This window comes from Ictalurus furcatus, chromosome 12 (assembly GCF_023375685.1).
Source record: "Ictalurus furcatus strain D&B chromosome 12, Billie_1.0, whole genome shotgun sequence".
Lineage (NCBI taxonomy): Eukaryota > Metazoa > Chordata > Actinopteri > Siluriformes > Ictaluridae > Ictalurus > Ictalurus furcatus.
Window position 1 is genome coordinate 2411719 of NC_071266.1, and position 20782 is coordinate 2432500.

At 40.0% G+C, this 20782-nt stretch overlaps 1 protein-coding gene across 2 annotated transcripts in view; it reads right to left on the reverse strand.

Moving 5' to 3' along the window:
- Positions 1-3140: 3140 nt before the first annotated feature.
- The window catches only part of abcc4 (ATP-binding cassette, sub-family C (CFTR/MRP), member 4), an 81685-nt gene continuing 64043 nt past the window's right edge, over positions 3141-20782 (reverse strand). For both annotated transcript variants that reach the window (XM_053637497.1, XM_053637499.1), the window contains exons 27-30: positions 16921-17093; positions 6936-7041; positions 4499-4633; positions 3141-3510 (exon numbers count right to left, since the gene is read on the reverse strand). In XM_053637497.1, coding sequence (XP_053493472.1) covers positions 3421-3510; positions 4499-4633; positions 6936-7041; positions 16921-17093 — 504 coding nt within the window. In that variant the 3' untranslated portion in view covers positions 3141-3420. The remainder of the gene's footprint in view (positions 3511-4498; positions 4634-6935; positions 7042-16920; positions 17094-20782) is intronic.

Genomic DNA, 20782 nt, shown 5'->3' on the forward strand with positions numbered 1-20782 from the left:
CGTTTCTCAGTTTAGAAACTGGATTTTTCAGAAAAAACCAGCAGCCTTGTTCATGTCAAGATTTTCTTTTTCTCTTTCAGTTACACATAATATGAGCAGGAAAAAGGTTTTAGACTTAAACACTGGTTCACAAAAGCTTCACAACAAACAGATTTACAAGTTTAATATACAGACAAGACATTTAAAAATATATTTCTGTTTAATAATTATTAAACCTTAAGTATGGATGGTTATCACTGAACAAGCTGAGAAATATCTTAACATTCTGATTTGTTGTTTAGCATTACTACCTAGATATATAAAAATAGAATATTTATTTTCTTTCCATACACCAATCAGCCATAACATTAAAACCAGATGAAGTGAAAAAGATTGATTATCATCTTACAATGGCACTTGTCAAGGAGTGGGATGTATAGGCATATAGGCAGCAAGTGAACAGTCAGTTCTCGAAGTTGATGTGTAGGAATCAGGATAAATGGGCAAGTGTAAGGATGTGAATGACTTTGACAAGGGCCAAATTGTGATGGCTAGATGACTGGATCAGAGTATCTCCAAAATGGCAGGTCTTGTGGGGTGTTTTGCTTGTATTTTCTCATTTGTAAGTCGCTTTGGTTAAAAGCGTCTGCTAAATGAATAAATGTAAATGTAAATGTAAATGTATGTTCCATTGTGCAATGTGCAAGTGCATTGGTTAGTGCCTACCAAAAGTGGTCCAAGGAAGGACAACCAGTGAGCCGGCAAGAAGGTCTTGGGTGCCCAAAGCTCATTAACGTGCAGTAGGAGCAAAGGCTAGCCCATCTGGTCCAATCCCACAGAAGAGCTACTGTAGCACAAATTGCTGTAAAAGTTAATGCTGGCTATAATAGAAAGGTGTCAGAACACACAGTGCATCACAGCTTGCTGTGTATGGAGCTGTGTAGTCACCGATCGGTCATGTACCCTCCTTGCAACTTAAATGACTTAAAGGATCTGCTGCTAATGTCTTGGTGCCAAATACCACAACACACCTTCAGAGGTTTTGTGGAGTCCATGCCTTGACTGGTCAGAGCTGTTTGGTGGCACAAGGGGTTACCTACACAATATTAGGCAAGTGGTTTTAATGTTATGGCTGATTGGTGTATCTTCTGTGGTGTAAAAGACTTTTCATTAAAGGTATCCACTGTAGAACAAATGGTATGTTATTTACTTCCTGAGCAGTATTGCAGCACATGTGCTATAGAGAACCTGTACAATACAGCTGAAAACAGAGTACACTGAGTTCCCACACACTGGGACTTTTTTGCTTCATTCAGCCTGATTAAAGGAGTAATGATTAAGATATGCAGTATGTGTGGTGTAGATGAGAAAGAAAACATCATATTCCTCTAAGAACAGACAACATATAGAGTCTTATAGAGCTCCCTCCGACTCATTACAGTGCTGTGAAAAAGTATTCTTCTGTTTTTGTGTACATCTCATACTAAATTGTTTCAGAAATTAAAACAAAATCTAAGATAAACCAAAGGCAACCTGAGTGAACACAAAATACAGTTTTTAAATGATAGTTATTTACGGAAGCAAAAAAGTTATCCAATACCAACTGGGCCTGTGTGAAAATGTATTTGCCCCCATAGTTACTAATTCCCCAAATCTATGAAACTGCATTCACATTGGGGTTCAGCTGGACTAGACACAACCAGGCCTGATTACTGCCAGCCATGTTCAATCATATCAACACTTAAATAGAAATTTTTCAACAGCATGAAGTTGGTTAAAAGGTCTTACCCAGTAACACACTATGCCAAAATTGAAAAAAATTCCAGAAATGATGAGGAAGAAGGTGATTGAAATACATCAGTCTCGGAAGGGTTACAAAGGCTCTTGGACACCAAAGAACCACAGTGAGCGCTGTTATCTCCAAATGGATAAACTCGGCACAGTAGTGAACCTTCCGAGAAGTTGCTAACCTTCCAAAATTATTCCAAGAGCTCAGCAACTAGTTATCCAGCCAGTCACAAAAGAGCCAAGGACAACATCAAAGCACCTACAGGCCTCTCTTGCATGAAAAAAGGTCACTGTTCATGACTCCACTATCAGAAAGACACTGGGCAAAAATGGCATCCATGGAAGAGTGGTGAGGTGAAAACCACTGCTAACCGAGAAGTACATTAAGGCTCTTCTGAATTATGCCAAAACACACCTTGATGATCCTCAAACCTTTTGGGAGAATGTGGACCGATTGGTTGAAAGTGGAACTGTTTGGAAGACAGGAGTCCCGTTACATCTGATGTAAACCAAACACAGAATTCCACAAAAAGGACATCATACCTACAGTCAAGCATGGTGGTGGAAGTGTGATGGTGTGGGGATGCTTTGCTGTTTTAGGGCCTGGGCAACTTGCAATAAATTGAGGGAAACAGGAATTCTGCTCTTTACCAAAAATTCCTAAAGGAGAATGTCTGGTCTTCAGTCCGTATGTTGAAACAGGATTATGCAGCAAGGCAATGATCCAAAGCATAGGAGTAAATCCTAGTCCTAGACTGATCTCCAGTTATCGGAAGCATTTGCTTGCAGTTATTGCCGGTCAATTAGTTTTTCACATTGACGATAGGTGTTGGTTAACTTTTTTTTTACTTCAATAATAATAAAAAAAACTGTATTGCGTTATGATGTATTTTGTTAAAACTATTTAATATAACATATATACAAAAACAGAAGAAATCAGGATTGGGCAAACGCTTTTTCACATTTTTTATACAGTGCATATATGGCCACTATTCTGTTATAAGGCACTGATGACCTCATTACCAACAGTCAATTAGGTTGCCCATATGCACAAAGTGAAGTTCATAAAGTCATGGTTTGCCAAGGTTGCCAAATTTGATTTGTCTTCACAGAGCCCTGTTCTCAACCCTAATGAACACTTTAGATATTAATTGGAACTCTGAATGGATGCCAGGCCTCACGAATGCTCTTATGCCTGAATGGGCACAAATCCCACATACATATTCCACTCTTACGTAATGAGTATAGGCTGTTACAGCAGCAGAGATGGTATGTATGCCCATGGTTTTTGAATGTGATGTTCAAAAAGAAAATAGGGGTGACAATCTTAAAGCTTCAATGGCAGTTCCTTGGTTTTCATGACACACAGGACTGATCAGATCTACCATTTTAGCTTTGAGACCTCCCAAGGTCAGTGATACTTATTGTGCAAGCATACAATTGATGACAATGAGCAGGAAAAAAATGCCATTCCCATGTAATTAAGTTTGAAGTTGCAAAAGAGAGAAAAGAGAAAAAATATACACAGGAGGTGAATACATTCTTGAAATCATATACATAAATTATGTACAGACATCACATCATCTGAGTCTTCCGTAGATGCATGTGGTGGACTAGCTGCAGGAAGCCTTCAAACGTAATTGCACCAGGCTCTCACAGAGCAGTCTCAAAGATAACCAGGTTAGCTTCTTTGTTGGAGGTCAGGCCATTCGCCAACTTCGGCTGATGACAGTTCATATATGCCTGCAGGTAGTGGAGAGAACACAAGTAAGTGAACAACTGAGAATATGCACAAGTCCCTTTCAGTAGACTTGAAAAGAGGTTAAATTTACCCCACATTTCCTTTATTAACCAGCAAAGCACTTCTATACATGAGCATGTGCACAATAGACAAGTGAACTGTTGCTAAAATTTCCCCTTCTTTAATTTCATTATTTTGCAGGACTCAGAACCTTACATTGAAACTTTGAACCCTGATTGGATAAGAACGAAGTCTACTGGAAAAGAAAAAGTCAAAACAACACAAAGAGCAACCAAAAACAGTTGGCTACAGTATCAGATGTACTCCCAATTGTGCTTGCATTCATAAGAAACAAAGGAATAGTGCTGCAGTATCAGATTATGTGTGTTTGAAAAGCTCAGCAGTAATCTCCAGAGGGCTAGCTCTGTGAATTAACTCAGCAGTCTGGGAGGCAAAGGGAAACCTGATCCATAGAAAGACCAGGGATATCAGGGGGGTGTTTGGTTGGAGTTGGGCAAAAGGCTCCTACAATAGCTCCCCATCAACCTGCCAAAGGAGAGGGATAACTGATACAGAGTAAAGGCACAATGGCCAGAGCTCTTTCAAACAGTTTTGTGCTTTTCTGTCACAGGTACAGTGACATACACAGATAAAGAACATGATGGGAGAAAAGAGAACATGATGTTTATGCAGGAATGGAATCTCCATGGCTATGTTCATGTGTGTGTACAGAACGAGTTTGCAGTCACCTGAATGAATTTATTTTTTCAGTATAAAGTTTAAAGCCTAGCCTTTTGCTTGGTCCTATACATGTGTTCAGGTGGAGTTTGTGTGTGTGAGTGTGTGCGTGCGTGTGTGCATGCGTGCGAGAGCAAATGGAAGTCAGAATAGTAAGTTAATGAATACGGAATGTATGAAAATAGGTACATTTGTGAGAAAGTGTATGTTTGAATAAGTATTTATGTTTGTTGATTGTTTTCTGTACAGTACCTCTTTTGCCAGCTGTATTAATGAGGCTGCCTCTGCTTTTCCTGTCTGATGCACCATCTTGTAGAAGATTCCATCCTTGTTTTGGAGCAGCACATGAGGTTCATCATATTCATGTATGCGGCCCCCATCGAGAACCTGCAAGCAAGGGACTTTGTGTCAGGGGTTTTAAGTAAGAGCCTCTAAACAATACTTACAGTATGGTGTAATCATACATAGAGGGAGATTAATATTTTCATCCACTGTCAGCTTTTCAGACCTTGATCAGCAGTAATGACAGCAGTAAGTAAGCCAGTAAGCTGTAATAATATCAGCAAGAGCAGGCGTTAGTATGAGGTAAACAGTAATTATGTGAAGAGTGTGTGTGTGTGTGTGTGTGTGTGTGTTCAAGTGAACTGAACACCTAGCAAAGATTGAAAGTAGTATGAGTCAGTGTGATTAACCATGGATGTGTATTCCTAGGTGAAAAACAACAGAGATAATGCAGTGTGTTCAAACAAAATTCAGGCCTAAATAAAATGGGTAAGCCACATACAGCAGTTAAAAACTACCCTGAATAAAATAAAATAAAAAGATTTACAGTGCAGTGAAAAAGTATTTCCTCTCTCCTGATTCTCTATTATTAAAAAAGATTTGGGGGTCAACAAGGTGATTTAGGCAAATTTAGCCTTTATGTTCCTCTTAGTTAGCAGTGGATTTCCTCTTGCAACTCTTCTATGGACACAATTTGGGCTCAGTCTCTTTTTAATGGTGGATTTATTGTCAAGCACACTAAACTTGTCTGAGGAAAGCATAGTGTGCAGTTCCTTAGAGTTTCATCTTGGGTCTTTGTCACTTCCTGGATGAGTAGTTGATATGCTCTTGGAGGAATTTTGATAGTCTAGAAGATTCACCACTGTTCCAAATTTTCTCCATTTGGAGATAATTACTCTCACTACCTTTGCTGGAATCCCAGAATGTTAGAAATGGCTTTGTTACCCTTTCTAGACTAATATATTTCAATAAATTTCTCTCTAATCTCTTTTTTATTTCTTTTGATCATGGCATACTGTGCTACTTATTGAGATCTTTTAGCCTACTTCACATTGCTGGAAAAGTTCTATTTACAGGGCTGGCAGTAATCAAGCCTGGTTGTGTCTAACCTAATTGAACTCAATTATCAATCAAACTTAAATAATTCAGTAGCTAAGTATTTTACTGTGTTTATGTTGTGTCTTGTAATAAATTTTGTTTGATCTAAAACAGTTAAGTGTAACAAATATGCAAAAAATAAAAGAAATCAAGTAGGAGCAAATACTCTTTTTTTACGGAAACTGTATATAGATGTTCATACTGCATATTAAGCTTAACCATGTTCTATATCCACAAAACAGATCCAGATCCCTTTTTCAGTCAGTTAAAATGCATGTGCATAAATTCCTGATGCTCAGGTGAGAAGGCAACCTGACAATAAAACATGAACACAAAATACAAACTGCTATATACTGACATAGAACATTGCTATATGATGATGATTATTACTACATATTACTCATACACATTATACACATTCACATTACCAAAACCAACACACAGAAGGTCTGACAAAAAAGTGCACTTGTTTGTTAGTTGCACACTATTCATTCACCTTGTAATGATTTGTAATAATGTAATCCATTTCTTTGTGTAATTAGGCAGAGACAATCAATTCAGAGAAGACGTGGTTTGCAAAGTGATAAAAGGCAATGCAAACAGCACATCTTTGCTTCACTTCATACAGCTATTTTTCACCTGTTTTATTCAGCTATTTTATTACCAAGTGTGTATTTCCATACGGGATTACTAAATTAACTAATAGCACTCGGTATGAATGTGCTGAAATTATACACAATCTGTTCACACAAAAAGTGTTTATTGCAATGAATTACAATTTCACATATTAACACTTTGTTGTTTGTGACCTCATTTACACAGACATCCAATTTGTTTCACAAGCTCTTGGACAATGTGAGGTGCACAGGCCACAAAATGACAACACAACGCTATAACCCCAATACCAATAGGCTGTGGCAGCAGGCTTTGTACAGCCACAAAAAAGACCTATAATAATAAGGTCAAAGATAATGCAGCACGTCAGTGTATTTAAGTTTCCACACACTGGTGTTACTGGACAACCATCTATTAAGGTGCTTAAGAGGCATCTCAATGCCTTTCATCTGTTTTAAGCTGCTATATAAATTCTTTATTCATGTGTTCTCTTGGTAAATCTAATCTACAGCAAATTTTGCTCCATACATACTGAGTGAAGAACAGCCATGCCAAAGCCCTTCTCCTGAACCCAAAACAGTCCCTGCTGTTTTGGGGGAACATTAGCTAAGCCTGTGTGGTGTCTGTTAGCTAAGGGCACTAGCTAAAGCCTTTTGAGGAAAAAAAGGGAGTGAAACTGCTCTGTGTCACTCACCAGTATTCGGTCACTGTCTATGATTGTGTTGAGTCTGTGGGCAATGGTTAGGACAGTGCACTCCTGAAACTTCTCCCGAATGGTCTTCTGAATGAGTTCATCTGTTCTGTAAAATTCACACATGCAGAGCCTTAGCACTTTAACACAGGATATGAGTAAATGATGTGTAATTCATGCAGCTTGCCAGAAGGGCATGTGGGTTGACTTATACAGGTCAGGTACATTCACATGAAACATTACGACTTGGCAAAATCATAGCTGAGATAAAGTTTACAGTTAAGGATACATTGTAATTTTAATTGCCAAATAATTTCAGCTTACATATAGGCAAGTTCAATCATAATGCAAATTAAAATAGTAGTTAAAAAGCAACAGCAACTTGAAGTCATTACCTGATCATCATGCACATGTAGCATTTTTCATATGCATACACTCTGTGCATTTTAGGGCACTAAGCAATCTATGCACATGTAAACATTTTACAGTGGCTGATTATGAACAATTTGCATTCAATCATGGTCTTTGCAGAGGCCAAGTGTATCCTGAATTTCAGTTTGTGTTGAAGCATAGAATTATCAGTTTGGTGCATCAGCAGTTAAATAGTTTGTTGGGTCCATTGTTTCTGTGACTATTACACTGCCCCTATATACTGTGACATTGAAAAGATTAAACAGACCAGTGTCATATAATGTTAAAGGTAACGATCATTTAAAGTGATTAAATAGCCTATTCTTTTCTCTCCTGCTCTGATGTTGTGGTGAATTCCACTGTGGCAGAATTCAACTCTGCTTACCGTGCACGTGTTATATAGTAGGTATAACGATGCTGCATATTTTACTTAAAATTTCGTTGTTTGGAAGATTGCAGTTAATCTTTAATTTTCCTACACAGTAAACACCAGAACAATGGCAAAAAGCCAAACAAAAAACATTAGTATGTTCAATTAACAAGTAGATGAATTAACACCATCCCTACAGAGAAATTTGCTATATGCAGCATCATGCTCTGTGGAGGCTTTTCATTCTCAGAACCTGGGCTTCTCATCAAAAGTGAAGGGAGAATAGATGGAACAAAATACAGAAAATTTAAACTTTCAGCAGGACAATGGTCCCAAACATATGGCCAAAGCAATGCAGGAGTGGTTAAAAACAAAAAGGTGAATGTTCTACAGTGGTCCAAGTTTGGCAAAGTCCAGATCTGAATCTCATTGAGAATCTGTGGCACTGTTTGAAAATTGCAGTCAACAAACAACCAACACACATGAAGAACCTGGAGCAACTCTGCCGGCAAAATCACTCCCAAATAGTGTGCAAAGCTGGTAGAAACTTAGCCCAACTGTCATGGTCCAGGCTGGAGCTCCAGTGTATTTCCCTTTCTTGTGTTTCCAGTATTTTCTGTCTTTTGTGTGTGTGTGTGTGTGTGTGTGTGTGTGTGTGTGTGTGTGTGTGTGTCTAGGCATAGCACTCCACCTCATGCCTCGCATGATTGCTGCATTGATCACACCTGTTCTCATCTACTCACCTAATCTGCAGTGTATATAAGATCCGATTCTTCAGGCACTCATCGCCAGATTGTTCTAGCTTCGTGTGGTACACTTCCAGCTCTCATTTCTCTCGTCGCGTTATCCTGTGCTCATTGTGTGTTTTTTCTCCTCGTGTTCCAAGTTCACTGCTCCCATGTCCTGTCTGCTCACCTCCAGCTCTCTTCCTGCTATGCCCAGCCCCACCTCGCCTCCCTCACACTAAGCCTCGCTCTCTCCCTCATGGCACATCGATAAAGCAGCTGACCGTTACGCTACGAACCCAGGTTTGAATTCCGACCTCGACCACTCAATAATCTCACAACCTCACTTCCTTATATCCTAAATAAAACCCATTTAACCTTGAATTTCTGTGTCTGTGTTCTGCGCTTGGGTCCCCTTGTCTCTGTGTTCATAATAGAACAATCTGGCCAACATTGACTCCCCTGCATTCAGACCTGCCCCACCACAGTGCCCTCCTTGGCCACCTTCGGACACTCTCTGAGAGCCACCAAGCCATGATGGACCAGCTCAGGCTCATCACTCAGCAACTCAACCGCGTCCTCCTGACCCAGGAGGGTCTTGTCTTCGACCATCCTGTCCAAGGGAGGGAGGCTGCCAAATGCCTGCTCTCCCTCTGCCAGGGGCCCCGCAGTGTGGTGGAGTATTCAATTCAGTCCCCCCATCTCCCTCTCAGCAGATGATGAACCCATGTAGGTAGGCCAGGCCCAGCTCACCTTGCCGAGCGTGACAGTTGGTTCCAGGCTGGTGTGTGCATCTACTGTGGCCAACCAGGCCACTTCATATCTACCTGTCCTCTTCAGTTAAGGGGGGGGGGGGGGGCTTGCCAGTAGAAAGGGGGCTACTGGCAAGCTGGACATACACTTCTCCTGCCTCCCTGTTCCACTTCCAGATACCCACCACCCTGCACCACAATCAGCTCTCTGTTCCCCTGCTTGCGCTGATCAACTTAGGCACAGAGGACAGCTTTCTCAATCAGGAGCTAGCTTCCCAGACTGCTGGGGAAGACTTCCAAGACTTCATTCCTGCTTGCATCATCTGGACATCCTCCTCCCCCCTGGGCACTGGGTTTTTCTTTGTGGCCAAAAAAGGCAAGTCCCTCCATCCCTGTATTGACTACAGAGACATGAATAGCATCACTATCAAGAATCAGTACCCCTTGCCCCTCCTCAGTTCAGCATTCAAGCCCTTGCACGGAGCCACCATTTTCACTAAACTGGACCTGAAGAACATGTACCATCTGGTTAGGATCAGAGAGGGAGATGAATGGAAGATGGCGTTCAACACCCCACTGGGCCACTTTGAATACTTGGTCATGCCATTCGGGCTCATCAATGTTCCAGCTGTCGTCCAAGCCTTTATCAATGATGTACTCTGCGAAATCCTGAACCACTTTGTCTTTGCATACCTAGATGGCATCCTGGTTTTCTCCTGAACTCCCACTGAGCATACCCACTATGTCCGGCAAGTCCTACAGCGACTCCAGGAAAACTGCCTGTTCGTCAAAGCAGAGAAATGTGAGTTCCATGCCTACTCAGTCACCTTCCTGGGGTATGTCATTGAGAGCGGGCGGGTCAAGGCTGACCCTGAGAAGATCTGAGCAGTTGTCGAATGGCCCAAACCAACCATCCTGAAACAGCTCCAATGTTTCCTTGGGTTAGCCAATTTCTACCGCCTCATCATCAGGGATTACGGCCAAGTCAAGGCACACCTCACTAGGCTCACCTCCACCTCCACTCCTTTCATTTGGACCCCTGAGGCAGAAGCTGCCTTTACTAAGCTCAAAGAACTATTCACCTCTACCCCTTTGCTCATCCAACGTGAACCCTTGCGGCAATTCATCATGGAGGTGGATGCCTCTGATTCGAGTGTGGGGGCAGTGCTCTCTCAACAATTATTTCCCGACCAGAAACTCCACCTGTGCGCCTTCTTTTTTCGTCGCCTCTCCCCCAAGGAACATAACTAAAATGTGGGGAATCATGAGTTGCTAGAAATTAAGCTAGCGTTGGAAGAGTGGAGACACTGGTTTGAGGGGGCTGAGCAGCCAGACCGCCAAGCACTTCAACTCTCACCAGGCTTTCTGGGCCTTATACTTCAGGCAGTTTAATTTCACAATCACCTACCCTCCTGGCTCTAAGAATGGTAAGACATATGCCCTCACCTGCCAGTTTGCCCCAGAAGGTGACACCTCAGGCCCCAACACCATCCTCCCTCCAGCCTCTGTGGTGTGTGGTGGGGGCCATTACATGGGAGATTGTCTCTGCTATCTGGAGAGCGCAACTGACTCAACCTGTCCCAGGTAACGGGCCCCCTGGCAGCCTGTTCGTCCCTGACTCCGTGCATTCCCAGGTCCTCCAGTGGGCTCATTGTTCCCAGTTCAGCTGTTCCCCTGGCTCCATTTGCACCCTAATCCTATTAAAGCAACACTTCTGCCATCTATGCTGACAGTCAGGCCTTTGTCACTGCCTGCACCATGTGCATCAAAAGTAAGGCCTCTCACCTCCCACCTGCCAGCCTTATTCAACTCCTGGTCACACATCACCTTGGACTTCGTCACTGGCCTACACCCCTTCACAGGGTAATACAGTCATCCTGACCATAGTCAACCGGTTTTCCAAGGCTGTACATTTTGTGGCCCAAGCTCCCCACCACCTGAGAAACCACTGACCTCCTCATCAGCCACTTCTTCTGGCTGCATCCCCCAGTACATTGTCTCTGACCATGGGCCTCAGTTCATTTCCAAGTGTGGTGAGCATTCTATAATGCTCTTGGGGCCAAAGTAAGTTTGTCCTCTGGATTTCACCCCAGACTAATGGCCAGGCAGAGCAGATCAATCAGGAGTTGGAAGCAGCACTACAGTGTGTCACAGCCCTTAACCCCTTGACCTGGAGCTCCCAGTTACCATGGTGGAGTACACCCACAACTCCCTAACCAGTACCACCACTGGTATGCCTCCCTTTGAGTGCTCCCTGGGTTATTAGCCTCCCTTGTTCCCCAGCCAGGAAGACAACATTGCGGTCCCCTCCATGCAAGCCCACCTCTACTGCAAGGTCTGGAAAGATGCCATGCCCGGTCTGCCCTGCTCTGCTCCACTGAATGCAATCGTCACCTGGCTGACAAGTGTTGGGTCCCAATACCCAACTACCAGCTGGGTCAAAGGGTGTGGCTTTCAGCCAAGGACATTCCACTGAAGACTGAGGCCAAGAAACTCTCCTCCTGTTATCTGGGTCCCTTTACTGTCAAGAGCATCATCAATCCCTCCGTAGTGAAACTCAAACTCCCCATATCCCTGTGCTTATCCCCTGTGCTTATCCTCCACCCTACCTTTCACATTTCCCAACTCAAGCCTGTACCCCCCTCCACCTGCCCAGATCATGAATGTTCACCCTACTTACACCATCAGGAGGCTGCACGACGTGCACCGTAGGGGACAGGACCTGCAATATCTGGTGGACTGGGAGGGATACATACTGGAGGAGCGGACCTGGGTACCCAAATCCTTTATCCTGGAATCCTTCCTCATCTATGAGTTCCACCGTACCCATCCAGAGAAGCCAGGCAGGTCGCCTGGAAGCTCCCGTTGAGAAGGGGGTACTGTCATTGTCCAGGCTGGAGCTCCTGTGTATTTCCCTGTTCTTTCATTTGCTTGTGTATCCAGTATTTTCTTTCTCTCTCATTTCTGTTTGTGTGTATGTGTGTATATGGGCGTAGCACTCCACCTCACACCACCTGCATTGATCACACCTGTTCCTCATCTACTCACCTAATCTGAAATGTATATAAGCCCCAGTTCTTCAGCTCCTTATCGCCAGATTGTTCCGGCTACCAGTGCGGTACACGTCAAATGCACATGTACTTGTAATTATGTGCAGTGTTTTTGCCTCAAATTATTCATGAGTTCAAAATGTGACAGCCATACAACCTAAATGCTAGCGTAGCTATTTAAATAGCTGGAACATGAACTAAAGGCTGACATCCAAATGGCTTTCTACAATACACTACATAAGCTCTGGAAGGCAATATTAATCCAAAATGTAGTGCACTTATGTATGGAGTAGGAAGCCATTTGGGATTCCAAGTATATTTAATTTAGCATTATTATGCATTTGGGCGCTGAAGACACCTGTTGGTTAAGTTTAGCAAGGGGAATTCCCCCCTTTATGCATTTCATCAGCTGAGCAACTGTATGGGGCCTTCGTTGCCTTATCTTGCGCTTCATAATGCACCACATATTCTCAATCGGACACAGGTCAGGACTGCAGACAGGCCATACTAGCACCCATACTCCCTGCTTATGCAACCATGTGCTTGTACTCCAGGCAGAATGTGGTTTGGTGTTGTCCTGCTCTGGATGGCAGCATATATTGCTCCAAAATGTGTACATATCATTCTGCATTAATGGTGCTGACACACACCCATACCATGACAGATGCTGGGTTTGGACTTGATGCTGATAACAGTCCTTTGATGGTCCTTTTCCTTTTTGGCACAGAGAACACGACAGCTGTTTTGATCAAAAACTAATTGAAATGTTGACTTGTTGGATCACAAAACACGATTCCACTGTGCTACTGTCCATCTCAGATGTCCCAGAAGTCGGTGGCAATTCCGGACAGTGTTGATGTATGGCTTCTGCTTTGCATAGTAAAGCCTTGACTTGCATCTGTGGATGCAGCGGCGAATGATGTTGACTGACAAAGGTTTACTAAAGTATTCCCGAACCCATGTCAGGAAAGCCATTACAGACACATAACGGTTTTTAAGACAGTGACATCTAAGAGAGCAGAGATCATGAACATTCAGAAGTGGTTTTTGGCCTTGCCCTTTACACACCGAGATTTGACCAGATTCCTTGAAAATATATATATATATATATATATATATATATATATATATATATATATATGCCAAGATAATAAAGGAGTGGCTACAGGACAACTCTGTGAATGTCCTTGAGTGGCCCAGCCAGAGCCCAGACTTGAACCCGATTGAACATCTCTGGAGAGATCGGAAAATGGCTGTGCACCGACGCACCCCATCCAACCTGATGGAGCTCTGCAAAGAAGAATGGGAGAAACTGCCCAAAATAGGTGGGCGAAGCTTGTAGCATCATACTCAAAAAGACTTGAGGCTGTAATTGGTGCCAAAGGTGCTTCAACAAAGTATTGAGCAAAGGCTGTGAATACTTATGTACATGTGCTTTTTTTGTTTTTTATTTTTAATAAATTTGCAAAGATTTCAAACAAACTTCTTTCACGTTGTCATTATGGGGTATTGTTTGTAGAATTTTGAGGAAAATAATTAATTTAATCCATTTTGGAATAAGACTGTAACATAACAAAATGTGGGAAAAGTGAAGCACTGTGAATACTTTCCGGATGCACTGTACATTTAAGCCATCACTTTAATCCTGGATTTGATTTCACAATAAACCTGGATTAACTATAATCTTGTTGCTCCATCACTTTAAACTCAGATTTAAATTTCAGTTAATGATTAAATTTGAACTTGCTATTGAGGAGGTTTAAATTGTCAAAATGGCAGCACTTACTTGGTGGATTGCAGAAAATGAAAGAGTTCCTCACAGAAAAATAAGGGACTGTCTCAACCCTGTTGAGTTTTATGATGGTGCTGAACAGGTACCAATTCAGCAAGAAAACTGTGATTAGATTAAATTAAAAAATTGAACCTGCAATTAGACATGGCAGTGACCAAAATGCAGCCACACCACACATGCTCAAGATTTTAATAGCCTTGCACTTTTACACTACTAGTTGTTTCCTAATGGTGGATGGGGACCTCTCTGGAGTACATAAATCAACTGTGAGCAGAATTGTTGGAAGAGTATCGGGGGCAATTGCAGCCTTCCTGCCCCAACAGGAGAAATATCTGCTGGATTTTATAGAAGAGCTATAGGAGTTATAGGAGCAATTGACTGTACTCACATTCCCATTCCAAACCCAGGTGGAGAAAATGGAGAGCTGTGTCGTAACACCACCAGTGAGAAATGTGTCCCTTCTCTCTTCTGCTGCATCTTTTTTCACTTTCGATTTGAATTTTTTCCAGCAGGCTTTCAGATTAGTAACATCTTGCTTGTTTTTAATCTCCACAGAAACATTGAAATCAGCGGTTAGCTGGACCCAGGCATCTTGTTTCTTTTTAATTGTCATGTTATCTGTCTTTTGTCTTCAATTTTTGTTCCATATTGCTCCATTAATCGATATAATAAATTTTCATGGCTTGTAAAATTTGAGCTTCTAATAAGCTGCGCAGCCTGCTTTTCTCAGCCTGTATCGGTTATGCGAAAGAGTGGTTAATAATGGCAGTTGAATGTTTTAAAAATTCACAGTTTAAAGTTTACGAGCCCTTTGAAGTGAAAGATTTACACTGGAGAATTCATATATTTCGACGTTTATGAAATCCGCATGCACTGCCGCAATGTTGTCAATGGCAAATCCATCATGGCGGAGAAAATGAATCGTAAATGGAGATTTTTAATCGCAGGTTGGAATTCTAATCCCCGATTTGTTAATCTGTGTTTAAAATTAAGTGGTACAACACAACTTGATTTAAAATAAATCCCAGATCAACAAATCCTAGATTAGCTCTAAACTGTGCTTAATTTAATCCTTATTGGTGCAACCCACCCTAAGTGTTTAAGTCCCGGCTGAAAACATATTTGTTTAGTCAAGAGTTTTTGGAATGGTTTTTTCCTTAGGTAAAGGAGCAGATCTAGAGGGCTTGCAATCATAGAGTGTTGTGGTGAACTGGGCTGTTCACCACAACTGTTGTTGCCCCCCCACTTTCACACATTCACCCAGGTTTGTTGATGGTGGAGTGGCTGGTGCCGTATGTCCCAGGGTGTCCTAATGTCTGTGTTACCTTCTGGCTCACCCTTTTAGTTATGTTGTCATAGCTAGTCTTGCTTGCACTCATGCAAAGTACATTGTCCTTAACCATTATAGGACAATAAGTATACCTAATAATCTCTCCCTCTCTTTCTTTCTGTTGAGCTATACATGATACCCCTGAGATACCAGTGATCCTGACCCCTTCTGCTCTCTGGACCTGCCTGTTCCATCCTGATGTCCTACTACTGGTTGGAGTGCTCATCAATTGGAAGTCACATGCTTCTGCTGAGGATGGCCCCACATGGTACAGCCTAAAGATCATTGAGATTACTGAGAATGGTACCAGTTAAAAACCATAAAGATGACTTTGGACGTCAATTCATATGAGCAGTTATGCTGTGATGGCTAGGACTTCAATTGCTATGATAGCTTTAGCACTGAAATGACCACAAACAGTTTTGCACTCAAGTCTCCATTAGTGAACAGTGGATAAGTTCAACAAAACAGACTTCATGTAAAAACTGTATTGAATTTTCCTGGTTACACAACTGCACTATTTCAGCATGTAGTATTAGCACATTTATAGAAGGGATTTATTTATAATTGTACTATCCAGTGTCACCCTGATGAGGATGGGTTCCCTTTTGAGTCTGGTTCCTCAAGATTTCTTCCTCATAGCGTCTCGGGAAGTCTTTCCTTGCTACAGTCGCCCCTGGCTTGCTCAATAGGGATAAATTCATACATTTAAAATCTATATCCTGAATTTATATATTTCTGTAAAGCTGCTTTGGGACAATGTCTGTTGTTAAAAGAGCTATACAAATAAAACTGAATTGAATTGAAAATAAATGAGACAAAAGAAATGTGGAATCTTCACAAACTGTCCACAAAGAGCAGTTATTGTATTTATGGTTCAGAACCAGGTCCTGTAGCTGCTTCCATGTTTGGGGACAACCACAATACATAATAGAAGGGCAAAATCCCCAATATTTGGTCACGAATTGTACCAGAATGACAGTTTGAGCCAAATGGAAGTCATAAACTTCATTTATGACTGCACTTTTATAAAAAAAAAAATTATTATTTAGGGGTAGATAAAATGACAAAAATTTCATATCACAATTCTTGAAGATAATTATTTTGGGAGTGTAACACACTTTGGTCAACTTGTGTTGTTTTAAATGTGCTATAGAAATAAATGTTGGAAGATATATAATGTTAATTATAATGCAATATAATGTTACATTTTTAAAAACTGTTATAAATAATACATTTGTTAAATGTAAAAACACATTTATAATAAATGGATTTGTATTTTTATATTTAAAAATATTTTTTTTATCTATAAAAAAAAAAGTAAACAAAATGTGGGAAAAAATTCATTTTAAGTGCAAAATCACCACATCATGCTTCCAGTTTGTAATAATAAAAAACTTCATATTTCTAAACATTTAATCAATAGTTAATATTTCTTGATTATATAATATTGTTGAACTATCTACTTGTTATAACAGAATACATCAGTATTATTTTGTATGAATATGTTTACAGTTTTTTTTAAAAAATTGTTGCCACACCATATGATGTCTCTCACCTGGGGTCTACGTTAGCTGTTGCTTCATCAATAATAAGGATTCGGTTCTTCCTCAGGATGGCCCTGGCAAGACACACAAGCTGCCGCTGGCCAACACTGAAGTTGGAACCAGATTCAGCCAGAATGGTCTCTAGCTTACCAGGCAACTCCTCCACCACAGACTTCAGCTGGACCTGAAAGTGTATACATACACAAACACAAGATCAGGGGGCACAAAACAATAGACTATTTTACTCTAATTGCTGAGTATCTGAGTACATGTTCATTATAGTCAATACATGTACAGTGCACTCCACTAATATTGGCTCCCTTGGTAAATATAGTTGCGGTCAGAAGTTTACATACCCCTTGCAGAATCTGCAAAATCTTAATACAGCTGATGCAGTAATTTGTGCAAAAGGATTAAAGCCCTGACCGAGTATTGAGTGCATAAATTAACATACTTTTCAGAAAGTCGACATTTCTGTATTATAAATTCTTTATTCTAATATTTTGAGATACTAGAAATTTTGATTTCCATGAGCCGTAAGCCGTAATAATCAAGATTAAAACAAAAAAGGCTTGAAATATTTCACTTTATGTGTAATGAATCTAGAATATATCAAAGTTCCACTTAAGGAAAAAAAATACTTTCCTATGATATTCTAATTTTTTTGATAAACCTGTGTTTTGTTTGCAATTGGTTGATATCCATGAAATCAGAGTGTTTTGTTTTGTTTTTAATTTTATGAACAAAAGATCAAAAGGTTAAAAAAAATAAAGACAATTTTTCACAGCCATCTTTGCTCACATTTACCAAGGGTGCCCATATTAGTGGAGAACACTCTATATCTGCACTACACCTACACAAAAACCACAAACGTTATTAGTTTCACAAATATGGCATGTAATGATATCCAGTGAGAGTGTGTGTACAAGGTGCAGTCAAGTCCATTAATATTTGGACATTGACAAAGTTATTGTTATTTATTTGCCTACCACAGTATACTGGAGATGAAATTAAATAGTGAATAAGAGCTCAAACTGTAGACTTCCAGCTGTAATTTAAGGGTATTTACATACAAATCGGGTAAATAGTGTAGGGATTACAAGACTTTATATATAAACCCATCAGAAAGATAGCAAAAACATTGTGTGGACAAATATTTGGTACATTCTTAAAAAGAAGAAATGCACTGGTGAGTTCAGCAACACCATGGAAGACAACTAAACTAACTATGTATGATCACAGAATTCTATCCTTGGTGAAAAAAAAAACCCAATATTCTTTGACCCGATCAAACCAAGATTAACTTGTACCAGAATAATGAAAAGTGTATGGAGAAGGAAAAAAAAGAGCTCATGATTCAAAGTGTACCACATCAACTTTCAAACATGGTGGAGGAGGTGTTATGGCCTGGGCATGTGTGGCTGCCAATGGAACTGGGTTACTGGTGTTTATTGATATTAATGTGACTGTTGATAGCAGTAGCATGATGCATTCTTAAGTGTATAGAGCTATGCTCCTCAGATTTAAACAAATGCTGCAAAACTGATAAGACATCTGGATAATGACCCAAAACATACCAGAAAAGCAACCCAAGAGTTTCTTAAGGCAATGAAATAGAATGTTCTTAAATGGCAGAGTTAGTCACCTGACCTCAACCCAACTGTGCATACTGTTCACTTACTGAAGTCAAAAACGAAAGGTAGAAAGACCCACAAACAAGCAGCAACTGAAGGCCTGGCCAAGCATCTCAATGGAGGAAACTCAGCATTTGGTGATGTCCAAGGGTTCCAGACTTTAAGCAGTAATTGACTACAAAGGATTTGCATCCTAGTATTAAACAGAATCCTTATATTTATAATTATGTTAGTTTGTCCAATTAATTTTAAGCCTGTGAAAATGGTGGGACTATTAAAAAAAATGGCTGTAATTCCTAAATAGTTAATACAATATTTTTGTTAAACCTCTTCAAATAACACTGAAAGTCTACACTTCAATCGCATCTTGCTTGCTTCAATTCAAATCCTTTGTGGTGGTTTACAGAGGCAAAATTACAAAAATTATGTCACTGTCCAAATACTTATGGACCTGGCTGTAAGCTATCACTGGGTAAAATTATTCATAAACATGTTATTAGCTTCCACTGTTATGCTGAAGATACACAGCTGTATGCTTCAGCAAAGCCAGATGAGAGACTCAGCTTAATAAAGTTGATATGTACAGGACTTTGGACACTAGATGATTATTACCTTCCTTCTACTTAATACTGACAAAGCAGAAGTACTTGTACTAGGACCACCTGCAGCTGATTACATAGTAACTCTGGATGGCCTTTCAGTTTCATTATGTACAGCAGTAAAAGACCTTGGTGTGATTATTGATACTAGTTTTTCATTATTGTTAAATAATGAAATATTAATGAAGTTTATTAATTATTGTTGTTTTTCACTAGTTTTTCATTATTGTTGAAATATTGCTAAGATAAGCAATATAATGTCACTACATTATGCAGAAAAACTAGTTAATGCTATTATTTTTTGCCTCCGGGTTGGATTATTGTATCGCCTTACTGTCTGTATGTTACAGCAGGTGCATAAACAAGCTCCAGTTAGTCCAAAATGCAACTGCTGGAATCTTTACTAGAACCATAAGATATGAGCACATCACCCCTCTTATCCACACTGTACTGGCTCCCAGTCAAATTTCACATTGATTATAAAAAATGTATAAATTGAATATTTTTGTCCAGAATTTATATATTTCTTTAAAGCTGCTTTGTGACAATGTCCGCTGTTAAACGCGCTGTACAAATAAAACTGAAGTGGATGGATTCTGAAGTGTATAGGGCTATATTATGTGCTCAGATTCAGCCAAATGTTACAAAACTCATTTGGCAGCACTTCACTGTGCAGATGGACTTCGTAAGCAACCCCAAAAAAGAGCAATTATTTTCTGGTCCCTTAAAAAGAGGGTCCATTATTTAAAAAATGCTGCAAATCGTATGCCATTCACCTGATTTGAATGTAACTACTATTAAAGCTGAAAGTCCACACTTTGAGCTCATATTCATTATTATATTGTGTGTGTGTGTGTATGTATATATATATATATATATATATATATATATATATATATATATATATATATATATATACACACATACACACAAACACACAAACACTATGCACCGATACTAAATTTCTCAGCCGATACCGATAACCGATTATTCAGAGTGATATCGGCCGATACCGATAATGATAGTTCTGCCTTTTATACCTTCTTTTAAATTAATAATGATTAATTTAAAAGAATTCTGAAAGAAATGCAAATAAAAACTTTAATCTCTCCATTTCAACAAGTTGTTTCACAGTAACTGGTCTCATAAACAGAAAACACATTACTCAAATTAACATTAACACATTAACTAAATTCTGAAGATTAAAGTAAGATTTCTTAACTTACTGAATGTTATTAATTCCTATTAACAGAATTAATTGACTGAATTCTAAAAACCTCCTGTTAGGCTCACATTCACTCACCACAAACAAATTCTACTTTTCCACAAACATTTCTACCTCCTCACTGAACATCAAACTGGTAATATATAATATAAACTTTTTTATATATTAACATTAACTGGATATGACATTTACTACTTTACAAATATAATTTCTTTGCAATATATACTTTTTTGTCAATTCATCTTCAACTTACATCTTTCAACGGTGTACTGGCCCTTTAATTCAGCACGAGGGTGAGCGGGCAGCGGGGGGGGGGGGGCTGATGTAGGGTGGGGGTGGTGTGGATTGACTCGATGAAATTTACTTCCGGTGTAAAATTTTTATCAGTGCAGAGATAACAGAGATTACAGACTGC